This window comes from Lutjanus erythropterus, chromosome 8 (genome assembly GCF_056507025.1).
Source record: "Lutjanus erythropterus isolate fLutEry1 chromosome 8, fLutEry1.hap2, whole genome shotgun sequence".
Classification (NCBI taxonomy): domain Eukaryota; kingdom Metazoa; phylum Chordata; class Actinopteri; order Lutjaniformes; family Lutjanidae; genus Lutjanus; species Lutjanus erythropterus.
Genome location: NC_139324.1, coordinates 43,156,029 through 43,177,500, shown reverse-complemented (window position 1 = coordinate 43,177,500; position 21,472 = coordinate 43,156,029). Strand labels below are relative to the sequence as shown.

The window sequence follows — 21,472 nt, the reverse complement described above, 5'->3', positions numbered from 1 at the left end:
CCATCCTCAGAGGATGGAGGCCAGTTTCCAGGCCACCGCCATGATGGAGATGCAGGTGGAGGGGGCCGCTGAGCTGACTCAGCAGCTGGCTCACAAGACTCCACCCAGAGTTCCTCCCAAACCCACGTCCAAGTCCCCGACGCAGCCCTCGCTGGTCGCCAAGGTGGCAGCAGGACGCCAGCAGTCACCGTCACCCGTCAGACATGTGAAGGCGCCCACGCCCACGCCTGTCAGGTGGGTAGAGCTGTAATAGCTGTAATATTTTAATTCTGTAGCAGCTTTTATGTCAGAATTTTATTAATTTACAGTAAAAGTTTTAGTTTGTGGAGGTTTTAGCTGAGCGAGCGGGGTGACGGCGTTGTCAGAGGTTGGCCCCCTACAGGCCTGTAACGTGACCTCCCTCCCCCGTCTCCAGGCCTGCCTCTCCCACTTCAAGACTCTCAGTCTCCCCCATCAGGCCGGTCAAGTCCCCCATCACCACACGTAAGCAGGTGGCGGCGGCCGCCGCGGCCGACGTCCTGCCACCATGGAAACAGGGAGACTACATGGCGGAGGCCAGTTACACCACCATGACCAGTATGACCACTGTCACTCAGCTGGGCCAGGAGCAGCGCTGGGAGCAGCAGGTCACCGGGGTCAAAGAGGTGAGGTGGGGGCTCGCGTGGGGCGGGAGGGCGGGAGGGCGGGGCTCATACCACCATCTGGTGGTCGACTCATCCACGGAGCAATCTGAGAAACTGGAGGACGGACATGTTGGATCCAAGTTTTTCAGGAAGTTTAAAGTTCAAACTGACTGATTTCTTCCACATGTTGATTTGCTTTATTCAAAGTTAATTTACTTTACCTCATTTTTCAGTTGTTTTTTTTTTACGTTAGTATTTTAAAAGTTTTAGAGGAGGTGAGTTTTGTTTTTAGAAAGACCGTCCATCCTCTTGTTGAACAAGTTGCTCCTTGATCGTCGATCCTGAACTTTAGTTTTTGCCTCAAGTCAAATATGTAAACAAAACAACATAACAACATCTTTTTTATTGTGTTTTTATGTTTTATGTTTAATTTCCTTCATAACTCTCTCATCTGTTCGTGGATCCTCATGTTCTGCTCACCAAAACAAAAGTACAATTTTGATGTTCTGTCTCACTGTTTAAAGTCTGACTAACCGACGTTCAGAGGCAGCGTGGTGAAGATGATGAAAGCAATAGGGTTGCCATGGCAACGACAGTCATAGCTGGATGAGAGAATAACAAACACGTTCATCGTTCCACGTGCCTTATGTCTGGATTCACTTTTCAACCCAAAACTTTTTTTATATTAACTTTCTGGATTGTTTGTAATGTTCATATGAAATTCTTTTTACTGCAGTCCCAGTTAACGAATGTTTTATCTCCATGACATGTGACATCAGACCAACCACTATATATTCAATGGGTGTTTCTCCACCTACAGGCAGTGAAATTTTAGATTTATGTTAATTTTTTCAAATGATTCTTTGATAAATATAAACACAGTGTCATTAAACATCTTGACACAAAATAAAGACTAAATAATGTGATTTAATAAAATTTATCATGAAGCATTTTATGGGTCCGAACACCACGTTTTTCCACCTGTGGTCTCCCTCGAGTTTAAATAACATTACATCCTGACATCATTTCATATTAAATTGTTTCATATAAATATCACACTGTAAACCGAAATAAGTCAACAGAACTTGAAAGAATAATCAAGGCAGAGTTCATAAACAGAAAAGTTGGAGGTTTTTAGAGCTTAAATATTTGGAATAAAATCACATATACTCTTTAACTGCAATGAAATTAAAATTATTGATTAAGCCAAGTCAAATGATTTCAGGTAAGCACAGTATATAGTGCTTTAGCGTATAGCATTATTATAATGTACCAAGTAAATCTAAATGTGTCTGTCCCACACTTTTATGTCCTCGCTGCTACGCTGAATAAAATCCATAGTTAACTTTTGTTTTGAAATCCAAACAAATGTACTTCCTGTGGAGACAGAAGCTAACAGGTGAGCACACAGCCGACACCAGGTGACCCTGAAGACCAGAAACGGTTAAAGATGATCCTTTCTTCTGGAGTATTTATTGTGTGTCATCACCAAACACATTATTAATTCAATATTTTGAACTTCATCTTTAAAATAAGTTTATATTACTGTTGAATATCAGATATTAGTGATTTGAGTCAGAGCTAATGTAGCAGACATGCTGTTTTTCTGCAATAGTTTCAAGGTGTTGCAATAAAAACTTTGTGTTGCCATGGAGACAATTTCAAGTCAACCTGGAGCCTAATTTCACGTGTTTGTGTGAGTCAGTGACTGACTGGAACAATAATTTTGGAAACTGGCCAGTTTTTGTGTGAGACTGTGATGTAATCCAGCTGATCTAAACAGTATGTTCAGAATCAGAATCAGAATTACTGTATTGATCCTCTGGGGGGAAACTGGTGATGTCACAGGAGCTCCAGGTCAAAGGTAGAAATTTATATAGAAGCGTAGAGAATCATCAGAATAGTATAAAATAAGATGCTCATGAAAAATATGTAAAAATATGTATTCCACTACAATATATCAAATAACAATAATAACAAATGTATACAATAATATCATTTCAGAGTCAAACATGCCCTTAGTTGAAGAAACACCCAAATATTGGAAAGTCCTCTTGTGGCGTTGATGTTAATTTGTATTTCACAACTTATGTGACTCAGAAAGCCTCAGGGTCAATGAGTTTGTAAAGTTTGGGTTGAAATCTCTACCTTTAATCCTTTAGTTTACTCTTTTTCATTTCATCTATCCTCTTCAAATCAGTATGAACGTTTTGTGTCGAACGCTTCGATTTTTGGTTTGTGCCACTTTTTCCTCAAGTCTGATGAAAACTGTTTGGCATTCATGAAGCTCGGAGTTAATCCTGTGGTTTGGTTATTAGCCTCAAACTGTCCAAATGGATTCAGAATCGTCTGGAACACCAGATGACATGGGTTTTACCCAGAATGCAGAGGGACGAGATGATGCTCCAAGCCATGAGGAGGTGGCAAGTGACCGTAACCTCCAGAAGGGTGTTTGTGAAACCTTTGACTCGATGTTGTCATTTCAAGGAGAGCCAGACTCTGAAATATCAGCGGATGATGTAAGTGATGAAGACACGGTGGAGAAGATGTGTTTCAGTCTGTCACACGTCTGCCCAGATCTGTCCTCTGTCTTTAATCACAAGGACTTGTCACCCGTTTCAAACGGAGGACTCCTCCGCCTTGATTCAACTGAAGAAACATTCAGAGTTCATAACTCACCCAGTTTGTCTGATAAAAAGATTCACAGAGAGCAGCGTTACCATGATCTGAACCGAGACCTCTGCTCGACCCTCCCTCAGCCGGAGGAGCAGGTAGCTCGTCGTCTGTCACGAGTGCTCCACCATCTTTTTTCAGCATTTTCATCTGACACTTTTTTTCAGTTTTCTTGCCACCAGGTTGTGGTTTTGACCTTACAGTTCTTCATTTTCAGCACTTTTTCTCCTGTTCATGTTGCTTTTGATCAACTGCAGTCTCACTGTTGTTGTTTTTCTTGCATGTCCAGCAGTTGAGCATGTGTTGTCTTCATCGGGTGATCTTAAATGTTGACTTGAGTCCATTTGCACGCACACAAGCATCCTGTCCATGACATTTTTAATCCAATCATCTGGATGGTGATCTGAATCATTTCCAGAAACAAGGATACGTTTCTGATCTACTTCATTAATGAAGAAATTCTGTTTAAACATTGAACTATGTAAACTGTATTCTTTAAAGACTACAGTGACACTGGTGTTTGTGTACAAATACTCACAGTGTGGCTTTTACAGAAACAGAACGGTGCCAAGGATCAAATGTTGATAAAATGCAACTTAAGCCCTCAGATGACTTTAAGTTATTCTTTAAATCTGGATCTGGCAGCGGAAAACCTTTCTTAGAGATGTTCTGTTTGTTCACTGACACACAGAGCAGGTTAGAACATATTCACTGGAAAACACTGAAACAATCTGATGATTCATCGCCCACAGTTAGGAAGCAGCGTGAGGCTAAAGCTAAAACTAACAATTCCTGGCCTCAGTCATTGCCCCCACCAGTTGGTGATCCATGAAGAATAAAGTCTTTGAATGAGACTATTTTAAACTAGAACAAATGGAATGAATCTGACAGTTATTATGATCTAAATTAGAATTATTAATTTGAGGGAACTACTTGTTAAAACAAGTTGAGGACATATGTAGACTTTGGCCTGGTCCACCTGTTTGTCTCTGTACCACTGTCCTGGTGCTGCCATGGATGTCCTGAGATCTATGTGCTGCTGGTTGTGTCTCCAGGCTGAGGGAGGAAAAAGAGCCGGGGCGGTGGCCACAGTGGTGGCCGCCGTTGACCTCGCTCGGGTCCGTCAGCCTGTGCATGTCGAGGGCGGTCGAACTGAAGAGGAGGAGGAGGCAGAGGCTGTAAAGGCAGCCACGGTGGCTGCCGATCAACAATATGAAGCTGGTTGGACAACAACAAGAGTGCAGGCTGGCCAAATGCTTACCACTGCTCAGGAGTTAACACCTGAACCAACTCTGCTGCTGCCTCAGGTTAGCTAGGCCTCCAGAGTGACGAAGACACTAAATTACCAAGAGATTTGCTCTTATTGTCCCTTCTTGATAAGTTGTTACATGGAAAAAGAAATGCACACATTTTAATTGGTAATTTAGTTTGTATCACAACAGTGAAAAATACACAAAACACGTAAGAGCTAATCTCCCTGTGGTGTTCACATATCAGATGATAATGGAACATAAAGACAATAAGAGACCGATAACAGGACCAGGTGTCCACGTAGACTTATTAATGACTTCCAGATGTTCACTGAGACACAATAACGACTCCCAGGCGTCCTCGATGATGACAGACTAATGTGAAATTATTGTGAAATTAGTAAAATGTTGAGAATGAGTCAAATTATTTGCCAGTGCTTTAACATAATGACTGTAAAAAGGCGAATCTCTTGATAACCGTGTCATTGTTTGCAGTACTTGTAGTCCAGCTCTTAAAATTTTCCTGAGGTTGTAATGCTGAACTCTGTTGGTCACTCCAGATTCAGAAAATGACAGAAATCTCCTCCCACATGGACACTGGTCTCGCCCCATCTCCAGTTCCACAGTTCACAGTTTCTAAAGTTTCTGTCCCAAAACATGAGTCTAGCTCCGAGGTAAGACAGGCAACATCAGGCAAGCAGTGCAAAATAACCTGCCTACAAAAACTCGAACTTAACAAAACACAACACGTGGAGACAACTGACAAATAACAATTTAAAATGAAATGACATAACAGAAACCTTATTTAGTCAGTAATCCAACCTATAATCGGTCCCTCACTAAGCCCCGCCCCCTCAGCAACTGTTGCTAACCTGTTGACTCAGCACAGAAACAATGAGTCTTTGACTCACTGAAATCTTTTCATTTGCAGCTGACAGTCATATGGCTATATAAGCTAGCCAGCTAGCCAATTAGCTGATTGATGCTAATGTCTGATTTAGCTAAAAACTCCATCTCCAGAAAAATTTCCAGGTGATCATTTTAATCAAGTAACATGAGTCTTAAATTTGCATGTGACGTTCTGTTTTTACAGACCGAGGCTAAAGGTAATGGATAAAGCATAAGCATCCTAACCAGTCAAAGATCCATGTAGGCAGTAAGCTAGTTAGCTGAGTATCAAATGCACTCTCTATATCAGAGTGTCTTTAACTACAGCTCCTAAGCTGTGATTTGGCAGATGCTATTTGGGGGCGGGGTTTAAGCAAACAGTCATTTGGTTATTGCTGCTCGCCTGAAATGCAAACTTGTTGTGAACTGCAGTGCAGAAGTGATAAAATAACAAAATGAATCCACCTTTAACCTTGTTTTTCTTCACCCCCTTAATCAATAAACACACTCCAGAACCCACTGATTAATTTGGCTGTAATTAAAACTCCCTATTGTAGGTTTAATCAGACTAACGAACCGTAGCTCCTCCTCCCTGTGCTGTGGTTTAACCCAAAACAAATCAACATAATGTGTTGATGATGGTGTGGATGTTCCTCCTCTTTGGGTCGATCAGGTTTCCATCGCCGGCTCGGCGATCGCCACTCTGCAGAAAGAGTTATCTGCGACTGCCGCCACCGCTAGAAAGATCATCAAGCCCGTCAAGTCTCCCAGTCCGTCTGGTAGAGTGGCGGGGACCAGAAAGACTCCAGAGCCTGTCCCTCCACCGTTCAAAGACTTTGCTGCAAAATATCAGAGTCACTTTGGCACTGAGTTACAGACGGGGGTGGTGCACTCAGGGGGTGTGGAGAGATTGTATGAGGACTGGGGAGCCCAGGTTTGTAATCAAGTTTAGTGGGCTGGATCTGAACAGGACAAGAAAACCTGATGAGTCAGTGAAGGTCCAATAGTTTCATAAAGAATCTATCTGACCGTCCATGACAGAAATTTACTGTTGATATCGATGGTTTTGATGACCCCTCTGATCTTCATTTTAGTGCCACCAACTGGACCAAATATCCACTACTTCACACAAGAAATATCAAATTTCCAGAGAGCTGTAATCTCTGCAGTTAAAGCACCACCCCAAACATCGTGGTTTTAATTTTAAATATATAAGTTTTCATATTGTGGGATATAATGAACATTGCTACTATCAGGGCCTGCTCCTTGACCTTTAGTCTAGTTTTTTAGAAGTCTGGTTTTCTTGATTTCTGTGAAAATCCAGGATTATTAATAACCCTCTCATAAAAACTTTAACCTGCTCATCAATGCTATTGACAACCTCATCCTCACCTCTTTCACACATCCAGCCTCTCCTCCATCTTTATGTGCTGCGTCATCAAAGTCTTGTCCTGTGTGTCTTTGCTACGTTGTGTCCATATTGTGGATTTTAGAAATAGGTGCAGTTTTTTTTAACCTCTAGTGTCTTAACTACTCTCTGACTGTGCGACAGGTGGTCGAGGCAGCAGCTATACCTTCTGCGCGCGATGGCGTCATCCCACCCACACTGGTGTCTGTAAGTAGCTCCTAAAAGCCACAAACTATTCTCACGCCTTTTTGGTAAAATGATATCTTCTAAAAGTGTTGCATTTCGTCGGCAGGGCTTGAAGAACACAAATGTGACGGAGGGTGAGTCGGTGACCCTTGAGTGCCAGATCAGTGGTCACCCCACACCCGTCATCATGTGGTTTAGAGAAGACTACAAGATTGAGAGCTCCATTGATTTCCAGATTAGCTACGAGAACGGACTCGCCCAGCTGGTGATCCGTGAGGCATTTGCTGAAGACAGTGGACGCTTTACCTGCACCGCCACAAATGAGGCTGGAACCGTCAGCACCTCCTGCTACCTGCTCGTCCAGGGTCAGTATGGGCAGTAAAACAGGAGATAAACATCAATAAACAAAACATCAACTTCACACCCCTGAAAATACAATAATTTATGGTGTTCCTCAGGGCTCCATTGTTGGTCATCTGTTTTTTTTTATCATCTTATATTTTATCTTTTGTTTAACCCAGTTGACTTATTGCTGAATCAGTTAATCTTTATGTTATCCTAATCCCACATGGTGCCTCCTGCTTGAGACTAACCCTGTGTTCTTCCTCCAGTGTCCGAGGACATTGAGAGCAGAGAGATCGCTGTTGTCACTGAACACGTTGAAACTGCTGAGAAAATGTGAGTTAATAAATCGTTACAGTGCAGCTTGATAAACACAGTCTACCTGGTCAACATTGATCAAAACAGTGATGCAATGAGGTTCTTAATTTTTAGATTGTTGAAAAGTTATGAAAAGTAACAATACAGCTCTGTCCTGGTAATCTTTAAAAAGAGATTTGTGTTTTCAGTGTAACCGAAGAATCCAAAGAGGAGACCATGTCTCAGGTGAGCGTGGCCGAGTCAGACAGTGCTGCCACCGCTCCCTTCTTCATCAAGAAGCCGACTGTCCAGAAGCTAGTGGAAGGAGGAAGTGTTATGTTTGAATGCCAGGTTGGAGGAAGCCCCAAACCACACATCATCTGGAAGAAGAGTGGCGTACCGCTCACTACCGGATACAGGTACATAATATCTGAAAGACTACAGGTCAGGTTTTCATGATGTCTAGAGGATGATTCCCAAGGATTAAGAGATCTAAAAGGGCCTTTGATTTTTGACAAGCATCAAAAGTGTTTGTTTTGGTGTCACCATCATGTTAAATTTCAAAAATCTAACCCTGTTCTATTTAATTACCATGAAATGTCTTGATCTCAGTTTCAATGAGCCCATTGCATTTGTCTTTCACCACCTTCAGGAAAAAATAAAATGCTGTTTGTTCAGATTTTGTCTGTAATGTAGACTGCAGTCTCTAGGGGGCACTAGGCATCACTGAATCTCCTATAACATGTTGTCCACTAGATACAAAGTCGCCTACAAGAAGGACACTGGAGAATGCAAGTTGGAGATCTCCATGACCTTCGCTGATGATGCTGGAGAATACTCTGTCTTTGCCAAGAACCAGCTGGGAGAGATCTCAGCCTCTGCCAGTCTGCTGGAGGAAGGTACGTGAACATTTGCATCAGTAAAAACTACCTTCCCATGATAGGAGAAAAGAGAAGGAAATTAGACTGCAGGAGAATTTTTGTCAACAAGGACTTCGAAACTTTTGATGTCAGGGTGTGTTCAGTCGATAAAAGACACCTGAACTCACATTATATTTAATGCTTTGTTTTGCTAACAGAGGAGTATGAAGCCTACATGAAGAAACAGGAAGCAACCTTTAAGACTGAAGTGACCACTGCGGTGCTGGAGCCCAAAGTGGGCGATGTCCCCCCCGTTGTTATGACAATGGAGCAGATGACCACCACCACCACCACCATCATCTCTGGACAGGTAAGCCTATTGAAGGTAGTCCTTTAGGATTTTGGACAACAACAGTGTGTCAGTCAAACCTGGAACTTAATTTATCTATAACACCAGATTAACCCATCAGGGGGCCTTGGGGCAAACTTAACAGCCCCTTTCACCACAGCTTCTCTGAACATCAAATATGCATCATGTTACATTTGAGCAAACACATTTATCAGATTTATACAGGAATAGGCACAACCGAGGATACAACATAAACTTTAAAAAAAAATTAGATATCTGGTTTTTGACACAGGGCACTTCTGTGGGGTATCTTTGGGAAGATATGATTCTTGTGTTTTGATTAATCAAGATACAATCATCAGACATCAGAACACCAAAAATAAAACAAACAGTTACAAAATTGAGGCAACTCATCTTTGAAGCCCCACAGTAATTCACTGATCAATCCAATTAAGTAAAGCTAACCTGTAAACCTGGGGGAGTTGGCACTTTGCCCAGTTGGCACTCCTCTCAGATATCTGCTCTCACCAAGACTAAACCGTCAAAGTTGTAGCAATAATGTTAACACTTTGAGATCATGTTGTGTGATCAGGGTTGAGTTAGTTGGAAAAGTGAAAATATCCCAAATTATTCCTATAATTTGCAGTAGTTCTTCGATTCCTAACCCTAACACTTTCTTGCCAGTGGGGATTTTGTCAATATCTCAATAACAGATCAACATGACTGGATCGTCCCTGATTGACAGCCACTGTTAAAACAATGAAATCTTGTTTGCAGGAGTTCCATCTTTCTGCTATTGAGCTGAGGATCATCCAGGAGTTTGAACTCCACATTATGAAGATTACCTACAAAGAGATTGTGACAGAGGATGGAGAGTTGATGGTGACTGCCACACCCACTGAGGCCATGCAGCCCACCTTTGACACTCCTGTCAAGAACTACAGGATCATGGAAGGAATGGGAGTCACTTTCCACTGCAAAATGGCTGGAATGCCGCTCCCCAAGGTATGGAATATTTTAAAAATTGGTGTTATTAAATAAATTGTCTCTGTTCAACTAAACATTTGTATCCAAAGTGTTCTTACAATGACATTTTGTCCTCTCCCAGATTGCTTGGTTCAAAGATGGCCAGAGAATTAGGCCTGGTGACCGTTACCAGATGGAAGTCCTTCAGGATGGACGAGCCAGTCTGCGCCTACCTGTGGTTCAGCCGGAGGATGAGGGCGTGTACACTGCCTTCGCTACCAACATGAAAGGAAATGCTGTCAGTTCTGGGAAGCTCTACGTGGAGCCGTCCGGAGCTGGAGCACCTCAGAGATACACACCACAGCCAGCGATGCAGAGGATCAGGTGAGCTCTGGCTCAGAGATATTTCCAAGTTGTAGACCTGTGGACTCCTGTGTACTGATGACTCTATTTCTTCCTCAGGTCCACATCTCCTCGCTCTCTTAGTCGTTCTCCTGGCCGCTCATCCAGCCGTTCACCCGGACGCTCTCCTGCTCGCCGGCTCGATGAGACAGACGAGGCTCAACTGGAAAGGCTCTACAAGCCTGTGTTTGTCATGAAGCCTGCCTCATGTAAATGCTCTGAGGGGCAGACTGCCAGGTTCGACCTGAAGGTCGTCGGCAGACCAATGCCTGACACATACTGGTTCCATAATGGTGAGTAGAAAGAGATCAATTTTCACTGTGTTCTTGAATAAGATTTTTTGGCCTCACAGTAATGTGAATCTGTTTGTGGCCTCCTAAGGACAACAAGTTGTCAGCGACTACACTCACAAGATTGTGGTCAAAGAGGATGGTACGCAGTCCCTGATCATTGTCCCAGCCATGCCACAAGATACGGGAGAGTGGACTGTCGTCGCTCAGAACAGAGCTGGACGCTCGTCCATCTCTGTCACTCTCACTGTTGATGGTAAGACTGCAGCTATTGAGACTAAAATGATACTTGTGAACATTTAACGACTTTCAGGTTTCTTGATTATTATTTTTTTCTTTCTTTTTCAGCTAAAGAAACTTTGGTGCGTCCTCAGTTCACTGAGAAGTTGAGGAACATCAGTGTGAAGCAGGGCACTCTGGTTGAACTGGCTGTCAAAGCCATTGGAAACCCCCTGCCCGATATCGTCTGGCTGAAAAACAGTGACATTATCACACCTCACAAGCACCCAAACATCAGGTAGATTTTATATTAGCTGTATTATCTGTATTTATAGATTGGCTCTCTGGCACTCAGTAAACCAAGATTACTATTGTAGTTATTTTGTATTTTAGTACAACAGATGTTCAGATCTTTATAATAATGGCAAATAAAGTGAGCTAGCCTCCAAGTCCAAGAAAGGTTGAATCAAGGGCAGCTGAACTTGGTTGTTGATCATTGAAAACATTTCATTTCTCATCAAAGTTCTGACAGGTAAGGACTCCCAGGTGTTTAACCTCTGTAGTACCCTGAGGCCAAGTGTAACTTGTTGGAGTTATCAGTGATTATAATGACTGTTGACAAACCCAGTGGCACCAACAACTTTGATAATGATCTGTGTCTCCCCACCAGTCAGTCTGAGCAGAACAAGGCCCTTGGATGAGAGATGAAATATTTTTAAGGATCTACAAACAAGTCTAGTTGCTCTTAATTCAACATTTATTGGATAATTAGGATCTAGATGACTGAGAATCAGTCAGTCATTCAAATATTTTCATTTTTTATGTTTAATTAAGTAATTTAATAAGAAAAAAAAAGGACTGTCCAATTACAAGTAAAGTGCCACATCAGGGTAGTAAACCGAGCAGCTCATTTGCCCATTTGGGCGAGTGGTAAAAAAGAAATAAACACACAGTTTTTTTCTGGAGCTAACAATAGACGTAGCTAAAGAGGCAAAGAGTAAACTGTGAGACTGCTTCATTATATGAATTTCCATTGTTTGAATTCATCTGACTGGTTTCCATTTGTTTGTCAAAGCAGCTGTTAATTTTGATTTTCTTAAAAAACCAAACATTAAATATATTCTAACAAGGCGAATCCATGTTCCAGGGTTGAAGGAACCAGAGGAGAGGCCAAATTTCAGATTCCCTCAGCAGTCGGCTCAGACAGCGCCTGGTACACAGCTACAGCCATCAATAAGGCTGGCAGAGACACCACTCGCTGCAGAGTCAATGTTGAGGTGGACTTTGTTGAACCTGAACCAGAGAGGAAACTCATTATTCCCAAAGGAACCTACAAAGCCAAGGAGATTGCTCCTCCAGAGGTGGAGCCCCTTCACCTGCGATATGGTCAGGAGCAGTGGGAGGAGGGCGATCTGTACGACAAAGAGAAGCAGCAGAAACCTCAGTTCAAGAAGAAGCTGACCTCTGTCCGCATGAAGCGCTTTGGTCCAGCTCACTTTGAGTGCAGACTCACCCCCATTGGTGATCCCACCATGGTGGTGGAGTGGCTCCATGATGGCAAACCCCTGGCAGCTGCCAACAGGCTGCGCATGGTTAACGAATTTGGCTACTGCAGTCTGGACTATGAAGTTGCTTACGCTAGAGACAGCGGCGTCATCACCTGCAGAGCTACCAACAAATTTGGAGTCGACCAAACCTCAGCCACCCTCGTTGTCAAAGATGAGAAGGGTCTTGTGGAGGAAACACAACTTCCTGAAGGCAGGAAGGGGGCACACCGGATCGATGAGATGGAACGTCAGGCTCATGAGGGAGGACCCTACGGAGTCACAGCTGAAGATGAAGCTGAGAAAATGAAACCAGAGATTGTTCTTCTTCCCGAACCAGTCAAAATCATGGAGGGTGACACGGCGAGATTCCGCTGCAGAGTGACTGGTTACCCAGCACCAAAGGTGAATTGGTACCTGAATGGACAACTGATCCGCAAGAGCAAGAGATACAGACTCCGGTATGATGGTATTTACTATCTGGAGATCACTGAGATCAAATCTTATGACTCAGGTGAGGTCAAAGTTGTGGCTGACAACATCCTGGGCTCAGCCGAGCACATCGTGAAGCTGGAGATCCAGCAGAAGGAGGATTTCAGGACTCACCTGCGCCGTGCCCCAGAGGCCAAGGCCCCTGAGGCCACACCTGAACCTGGAAAGGTCCAATTTGAAGTAGTGAAGGCTGAGAAACCTGCAGAGGACTCGCAGCTCAAAGAGGTGGTCAAGCTGAAGAAGGCCCAGAGGATTGTCCACGAGAAGGCCACCGAGGAGTCTGAGGAGCTGAGGGGCAAGTTCAAGCGCAGGACAGAAGAAGGTTATTATGAGTCCATCACTGCCGTGGAGCTCAAGACCCGTAAGAGGGATGAGTCCTATGAAGACTTGCTGAGGAAAACAAAGGAGGAACTGCTTCATCATGCAAAGGAGAAGGAGGAGGCAGAGAAGAAGAAGGAGGAGGAGCGCCGCAAGGTCACAGCCAAACCTCTGAAACCAGAGCGTGTCAAGCTGTCGGCCAGCATGGAGGCTCCTAAGATCCTGGAGCGTATCACCAGCCAGACAGTTGCTCAGGGTGATGAAGTCAAGTTTAGAGTTCGAGTAGTTGGTAGACCAGAACCTGTATGCCAGTGGTTCAAGAATGGCGTCCAGCTGGAGAAGTCTGACCGTGTTTACTGGTTCTGGCCCGAGGATCACGTGTGTGAACTTGTGATCAGGAATGTGACTGCCGAGGACTCTGCCAGCGTCATGGTCAAAGCTTCAAACACTGCTGGAGAGACTTCCAGCCACGCTTTCCTGCTGGTACAAGGTAACACAAGTCTGGCCCTTCCACAGTTTATTTGTAACTCTGTTTGAACTGTGTTGTTTTCAACAAAGGTTTGTTGTTGTTTTTGCAGCTAAGCAGGTCATCAGCTTCACACAGAAACTGGAGGATGTCAACGCTAAAGAGAAAGACACCATGGCTACCTTTGAGTGCGAAACCAACGAGCCGTTTGTCAAGGTCAAATGGCTGAAGAATAATATGGAGATTTTCTCTGGAGACAAATACAGGATGCACTCTGACAGAAAGGTCCACTTCCTGTCTGTGCTGATGATTGACATGAGGGACGATGCAGAATACACCTGCATGGTCATAGATGATGATGTCAGGACAACTGCCAAGCTCAGTGTTGAAGGTGGGTCGGCTAACAACTGGCTACAGTCAAAGAGTTCAAGACCTAAACTGATGATGGTGACACAGAACCACGTGTCACCACAGATCTGAGCACTGGTTCTAGCTTTGACCTCGTCTTTCTTCCTCCATGTGCAGGGAATGTAAAATATGGTTGTGCTGTTTGAAAATGTAGACACATTCATAAATCTGTAAATCATCCATAAATCTGGCAAATTACCTTAAATTTAAGAAGCATGTTGTGCTTTAATTTGCAAAGAGAACAGGCATTTTTTGGCATTTAACCCAAATTTTATAAAACAGATACAGTACTGATTAAAAAAAAAAACCCATATGCACAGAAACTGTTCTTGCTGAGGCACTAAAACTTGTTCTGCTCCCTGATGCACAGTTTCTTGTAAGAAAAGAGATGCAACTGAGCTGTCAAAAATATGGGTTAACATGTCTCATATCTGTGTTGTGTAATAAACAGGAGCTCCACTGGAGATCCTGAAGCAGCTGGAAAGCACAGAGGTTCCTGAGACGTACTCTGGAGAGTTTGAGTGTGTCGTGTCCCGGGAGGACGCTGAAGGCAGCTGGTTCTTCGGAGAGAAGCTGCTCTCGCCCAGCAGTAAATACATCCTGACTTCCCGTCGTGGAAGACACACCCTGTCTGTTAGAGATGTGAAGAAGGAGGATCAGGGAAAATACACCTTCAAAGTGGCCGAGTTCAAGTCAAGTGCCTCACTCAAGATGAAATGTGAGTTATGGATGTAACTTTACGTTGTATACTTTTGTGGTAAACTTGGAGCTTTTAGCTTGGTCAAAGTCTGTCAGTCCATCCAATTATTAGTTCTAAAGAAAGTCATTTTGACAACTTCTGGTCAATTTCCTGTGAAATTTGGGGTTGGAGTTCATGAGTCCTAAAGGGTGAATGTCTAAACCAGGACCTGAACCTATAACCAATAAATTATTAATAGATTTAAAATTTTGACGGGACGCTTCTATTTTAACTGGTGCAACTTTTCTAGTCTTTCCGTCGTTGGTTTATCTGATCAGGAAACACACAGACCAACTGCAGAGAAGCTGCGTGTGGAGGAGACTGTTGCTAATGACAACACAAACTAACGTGATGGTTAATGACATCATCACCAACCAGATGCACTTATAAAATGAAACAACTGTATAAGGACGTAAAAACAGGAGAGTCTGTGTTTGTCTGTGAGAAACTTTCAGATCTTCTCACAGCAGAGTGAACAGGTGAGGGAGGAGAGGAGGACAGACTGATCACTAATCAATCACTGATACCGTCGTCCTCTCAGACTGATTAAAAAATAAAAATGACAAAATTGATGACAAACCAAACCTGTGTGTTTCACACAAATAAAGTGTTTGTGTGAAACACTGCAGAGTGAAACATCGTGCTGTTTACAGACAGTCTGCTGTCTGTAGTTTGACAGACAGACAGAGAGGGTCGTGTCAAAAGGGAACCCTAGACCTGTGAAAGATCGCGAGAGTTTGATTATTTTAGTAGAAATAACGAGCAAATAAAGAGTTACCTTCTAGACACGAGCGAAAAAGGTGCGCAGCTCCAAAAATGGAAAATCATGTCACTGAAACACTGATCTCTGACCTGCTGTGATGGAAAAAATACTCACATTCTTTATTTAGGTATTTTTACATTGTGGTATTAGTGTTTTTACTTAATTACAATTGAAATATTTTGCATGTTATTGTTTCCTTTTTTGAAAAATCAACATTTTTATTGCTGTTGTTTTACTTTAATGGTTTTCTTATTGCTATTTTTTTGATGACTAAATACAGACGTGCAAAATCATAAGAGGAGAAAAAGATGACATGTTGGTAAACCAGTCCTCTGTCCTCTGTCCTCTGTCCCCTGTCCCCTGTCCTCTGTCCCCTGTCCTCTGTCCTCTGTCCTCTGTCCCCTGTCCTCTGTTCTCTGTCCTCTGTCCTCTGTTCTCTGTCCTCTGTCCTCTGTCCCCTGTCCCCTGTTCTCTGTCCTCTGTCCTCTGTCCTCTGTTCTCTGTCCTCTGTCCTCTGTCCCCTGTCCCCTGTCCCCTGTTCTCTGTCCTCTGTCCTCTGTCCTCTGTTCTCTGTCCCCTGTCCTCTGTCCCCTGTCCCCTGTCCCCTGTCCTCTGTCCTCTGTCCTCTGTCCCCTGTCCTCTGTCCCCTGTCCTCTGTTCTCTGTCCTCTGTCCTCTGTCCCCTGTCCCCTGTCCTCTGTCCCCTGTCCCCTGTCCTCTGTCCTCTGTCCCCTGTCCCCTGTTCTCTGTCCTCTGTCCTCTGTTCTCTGTCCTCTGTCCTCTGTCCTCTGTCCCCTGTCCCCTGTTCTCTGTCCTCTGTCCTCTGTCCTCTGTTCTCTGTCCTCTGTCCTCTGTCCCCTGTCCCCTGTTCTCTGTCCTCTGTCCTCTGTTCTCTGTCCCCTGTCCTCTGTCCCCTGTCCCCTGTCCTCTGTCCTCTGTCCTCTGTCCCCTGTCCTCTGTCCCCTGTCCCCTGTTCTCTGTCCTCTGTCCTCTGTCCCCTGTTCTCTGTCCCCTGTCCCCTGTCCCCTGTCCCCTGTTCTCTGTCCTCTGTCCTCTGTCCCCTGTTCTCTGTCCTCTGTCCTCTGTCCTCTGTTCTCTGTCCTCTGTCCCCTGTCCCCTGTCCCCTGTTCTCTGTCCTCTGTCCCCTGTTCTCTGTCCTCTGTCCTCTGTCCTCTGTTCTCTGTCCTCTGTCCCCTGTCCCCTGTCCTCTGTCCTCTGTCCTCTGTTCTCTGTCCTTTGTCCCCTGTCCTCTGTCCCCTGTCCCCTGTCCCCTGTCCTCTGTCCTCTGTCCTTTGTCCCCTGTCCTCTGTCCCCTGTCCTCTGTCCTCTGTCCTCTGTCCCCTGTCCACTGTCCTCTATCCCCTGTCCTCTGTCCCCTGTCCCCTGTCCTCTGTCCTCTGTCCTCTGTCCCCTGTCCTCTGTCCCCTGTCCCCTGTCCCCTGTCCCCTGTTCTCTGTCCTCTGTCCTCTGTCCTCTGTTCTCTGTCCTCTGTCCTCTGTCCTCTGTTCTCTGTCCCCTGTCCTCTGTCCCCTGTCCCCTGTCCCCTGTTCTCTGTCCTCTGTCCTCTGTTCTCTGTCCTCTGTCCCCTGTCCCCTGTCCCCTGTCCCCTGTTCTCTGTCCTCTGTCCTCTGTTCTCTGTCCTCTGTTCTCTGTCCTCTGTCCTCTGTCCCCTGTCCTTTGTCCCCTGTCCTCTGTCCTCTGTTCTCTGTCCTCTGTTCTCTGTCCTCTGTCCTCTGTCCTCTGTTCTCTGTCCTCTGTCCCCTGTCCTCTGTCCCCTGTCCCCTGTTCTCTGTCCTCTGTCCTCTGTCCTCTGTTCTCTGTCCTCTGTCCCCTGTCCCCTGTCCTCTGTCCCCTGTCCCCTGTCCTCTGTCCTCTGTCCTCTGGGGGTCTGGGAGCGTCTGTCCTGCTCCAGAATAAAAATGTTGTGATTTTAACGTGAACAAAACGTTCTGGTGTTTCAGTTAAAAGAGTTAGTTCACTCTTCTGTTTGTGGTTCTGCAGACATTACTACATTTACTTTTACCTTTGTACTTGGAAAAAAAAGTAAAAAGTAAAGTGAAAACAGTAAAAGCAAATCTACAGTAAAAGTAAAGTTACTTTACTGAGTATTTTTACTTTAGTAATTTATAGTTGTTCATTTAATAGACCTGTCTTATCTTCTCTTTTGTATATTTCCATTGTTCTTAAATAAAGCAAAAGTAATGTAATAGAAAAAAATGCAGAACATGTGATATTTCTTATCTGATTACTCGATTAATCGGCAGAATAATCAATAGATTATACTTAAATTTTACTAGTTCAGCCCACTCGAGAAAGTTAGACATTATGATGTTCTGGATCTTTGCTTTAGGAAATTTTCTCTGACTGGACCTCTTTGAATTTCAGTTGAATACTCCTGGTCTAAACTGTCTTACAGGATCATCCCCTGGCCAAAATTCCCACAGTTATGCAATCTAAAAGACAGATCGTCATGTACCTCTTAGTCTAAAGGCTGTAAAAATGTTTGCTCTGGTACCAGTTTCATATGTTGGGACTATGTTGACTTTTCCTCTGGTTATAACCAGGCCCTAACTTGTTATCAATTATGTTTCAGTGCGTCCTGTGACCTTGATGCAGCCTCTGACCGACCTGACTGTATGTGAGGGCGACATCGCTCAGCTGGAGGTCAAGTTCTCCCAGGAGAACGTTGAAGGAACCTGGATGAAGAACGGGCAGCCGGTCACAGCCTCAAACCGTGTGCACATTGTCATCGACAGACAGATCCACAAACTGCTGATCGAGGACACCAGCAAGGACGACATGGGAATGTACTCCTTCGTGGTTCCTGACCAGGCGATCTCCACATCTGCAAAGCTCATCATTCAGAGTAAGACGCCTCTAATGGATGTAATTTTATAAAATATTTCTTAAACAAAATGTTAGAAACTAAAGATGTGATCTTGTGTTGCAGCAATTGGTGTCTTGATCCCCCTGAAGGACATGAGTGCCGTTGAGGGCACCAAGGCTGTCCTGGAGACCAAGATCTCTGCTCAGGACGTCAGCTCGGTCAAATGGTACCACAATGACCAGCTGCTGACACCCAGTGACAGAATTCAGATGGTGGCAAAGGGAGCGAAGCAGCGTCTGGTCTTCAACAGGACCTACGCCTCCGATGAAGGACACTACAAACTGATGGTGGGCCGAGCTGACACCAGCTGCAGACTGTCTGTCCAGAGTGAGTAAAGATGAGAGACCTTTTGAATACGTCAGTCACCAACAGGATTATAGAGTAGTAGATTTAGCAGTAGATTTGTATGATTTATATACAGAAATGATATTTTTCAGTTTGAAGAGTAAAACAGGATCATGCATCTCTTGTTTCAGTCTATTTGTCAAGGATAAGTGTTATAGAGCTCCAGTGAAGTAACACAAGAACTCATTTTTGCTTCAAAAACAGATTTTATTTTATTTTATTTTATTTTATTTTATTTTATGTATTTATTTATTTATTGAAAACTGGAAAACAGAAAAGAATCAAAGATTTCACTGAACTGCTTCAAGAACTAGGGTTTAATATAAAACTTAATAAGATCCTGGTATTTTTCAGGAATTCTCAGATAAATCTGTACACATCTCAGAAAAATATTTGCAAGATCTGTGAATTTGTAGCATGAGAGAAGTTCTATATTCCCAAGAAGTAATAAACTTAAAATCACCCAGCTTCACACCCCACAGAACAGAAGAGTCCACATTCTGAAGAAAACCAAAATCTGATCAATCATACTGCAGAATTGATCATGAACCTGCTGTGAAACATAGCTGCACAGACTGCAGTTAGTGTCCCGAGTCAAAGAGCTCCATCTGCTGGACACTTATATGAAAGACAGTCACTGTTAAATAACTAAATCAAAAAGGCCTTTTCTGATCGTCAACATTTACCGCTGTGAATATTAAAGACTATGATATATATGTGTGTGTATATATATATATATATACATATATATATATATATATATATACCTAGTAATAGGGGTGGCTTAAAAAGTGAATAAATCTACAAAATGAATAAATAAGAAAATAAATGTGGAAATATAAAGACGAATAAACTGAAAAATTAAAAACTGTTAAAGTCAAATAAAATCTGAAAGAATAATGTCTTATTATTTTAGTTTAATTTCTTTTAGTATATATTCATTTATATATATTTTCAAAACTACAGCTTTATGTATTTTTTGCGTATAAATTACTATACTCTGTCTGTGTGTGTATTTTTATCCATTTTTTGCCATATTCTTTTCCCTATTGATTCCGCTTTTCGTTCAAGGGACAAGCTGTCAATCAACGGGCTTTGGTCAAACCGTCCTTCCCAAGCTGAGGAGTAAATTCCTGCACACAAAAAATAGGAACCAGTCAAGAAATAAAAAGAATTAAGGGACATTATATGAAACTAAATAAAAATAAAATAAAACTAACAGAAAAACAGAGTAGTATATATGCAAAAAAGAAATAAATATATACAATAAATATATACAGAAATAAAGGAACAAATAAATGTGAAAACAAACAGCAATCCTTATTATTATTCTTTTATATTTTGTTATTTTTCTTTATACTTCCACAGTTCTTTTCATTTTCATTTAAAATGTTATTTTTATGTCGACCTGCGACCGGATAAAAGACGACCAGGTGATCGTTAGTGAAACGTCCTGATTTCTTGTTCTGTCTCAACAGCCGTCCAGATCGTGAAGCCGATGAAGGACAAAGAGTGCTCCGAGTCTGAGAACGTCACCTTTGAGGTTGAGGTTTCTCACACTGGCATCGACGCCTTCTGGACCTTCAAGAGGCAGCCACTCAAGGCCGGCGCCAAGTACAAGATGGAGTCCAAGAACAAACGCCACACCCTGACTGTCATGAACGCCATGAAGGATGAAGAGGGCGAGTACATGTTCGCCGCCGGAGAGAAAATGTGCAGCGCTTCACTCACTGTCACAGGTAAGACGGTCAAGGTTGTTTAGTAACATCAGAGACAGTGAATGCATCATAGTGCTGACTGGATTGAGCTCGAACTGAGTGGAGCAATTTTCTGTCTCCAGGTGGCGCCATCAAGAAGCCCCTGCGTGACTTGGTGGTGGCGGACTCACAGACTGCCGTGCTGGAATGTGAAGTTGCCAACCCATCTGCTGAGGGCAAGTGGCTGAAGGATGGCCAGCCCGTCGACTTCAATGAGAACACAGTGAGCGAGGTGGTTGGCGCCGTCAGGCGTCTCGTCATCATCATCACCAAAGCCACTGACATCGGAGAGTACACCTATCAGGTCGCCACCTCCAAGACCTCCGCCAACCTGAAGGTCGAGGGTAGGTCCACAAACACAGCACAGCCTGATTAAACTGAAGGACAGATATTTTCAGTTCAATGTCATGTATTTTATATCAAGAAATTCAATATGGAGTTATGAAATTCTGATCTTTTGACAGTTTGTCCAAGGACTGAACAACATGACACATCCAACCAAATAAGACATTTTGTCTTACCTGGAAGACATACTTTTACTCTTTGAGGAAGATTAGCTTTTCCCCCCAGTTAGCTCAGCTCGTCATAAGCCAAGCGAGAAATTAAACATGGAGTATTTCAAAAAACACAGAACAAAAAAAATCTCACATTGAAGAAACCAGCAATTATTTGACATTTCTGCTTGACCGAAACAATTAATCAATTATCAAAATAGATGTCTACTAATTTTCAACTGATCAACTAATCTGAATTTTAGGCCTTAAATAGGATTCCTAAAGGTTAAAATGGATTATGAAGTTACTGTTACTTTTATGAAGTTGATTAATCAACTTCAGTCTTAAAAATTGTATTGATCACATCATATGAACTACAAAACCTCACCAATGTGGATTTTTCTTCACATCTTTCATCCTTTTTTAATAATATGGACATGGAATAGAAGCAATAGATATTAAATTGCCTTCAGTCTTATAAAGTCTTAAATTATTGAAACCAGCAAG

The 21,472-nt window shown here is 43.2% G+C and overlaps 1 protein-coding gene across 1 annotated transcript in view; it reads left to right on the top strand.

The window, feature by feature from the left end:
• Positions 1–21,472, top strand: part of LOC146323388 (titin-like) — a 199,585-nt gene that overhangs the window by 13,482 nt on the left and 164,631 nt on the right. Inside the window, exons 6-28 of the mRNA XM_084725583.1 lie at positions 11–234; positions 416–644; positions 4,352–4,603; positions 5,107–5,220; positions 6,108–6,368; positions 6,987–7,049; positions 7,135–7,393; positions 7,640–7,706; positions 7,877–8,086; positions 8,424–8,566; positions 8,746–8,897; positions 9,654–9,881; positions 9,985–10,226; positions 10,305–10,537; positions 10,626–10,790; positions 10,883–11,051; positions 11,901–13,597; positions 13,686–13,964; positions 14,433–14,699; positions 18,076–18,348; positions 18,433–18,696; positions 20,193–20,453; positions 20,555–20,815. Coding sequence (XP_084581709.1) covers positions 11–234; positions 416–644; positions 4,352–4,603; positions 5,107–5,220; positions 6,108–6,368; positions 6,987–7,049; positions 7,135–7,393; positions 7,640–7,706; positions 7,877–8,086; positions 8,424–8,566; positions 8,746–8,897; positions 9,654–9,881; positions 9,985–10,226; positions 10,305–10,537; positions 10,626–10,790; positions 10,883–11,051; positions 11,901–13,597; positions 13,686–13,964; positions 14,433–14,699; positions 18,076–18,348; positions 18,433–18,696; positions 20,193–20,453; positions 20,555–20,815 — 6,313 coding nt within the window. The remainder of the gene's footprint in view (positions 1–10; positions 235–415; positions 645–4,351; positions 4,604–5,106; positions 5,221–6,107; positions 6,369–6,986; positions 7,050–7,134; positions 7,394–7,639; positions 7,707–7,876; positions 8,087–8,423; positions 8,567–8,745; positions 8,898–9,653; positions 9,882–9,984; positions 10,227–10,304; positions 10,538–10,625; positions 10,791–10,882; positions 11,052–11,900; positions 13,598–13,685; positions 13,965–14,432; positions 14,700–18,075; positions 18,349–18,432; positions 18,697–20,192; positions 20,454–20,554; positions 20,816–21,472) is intronic.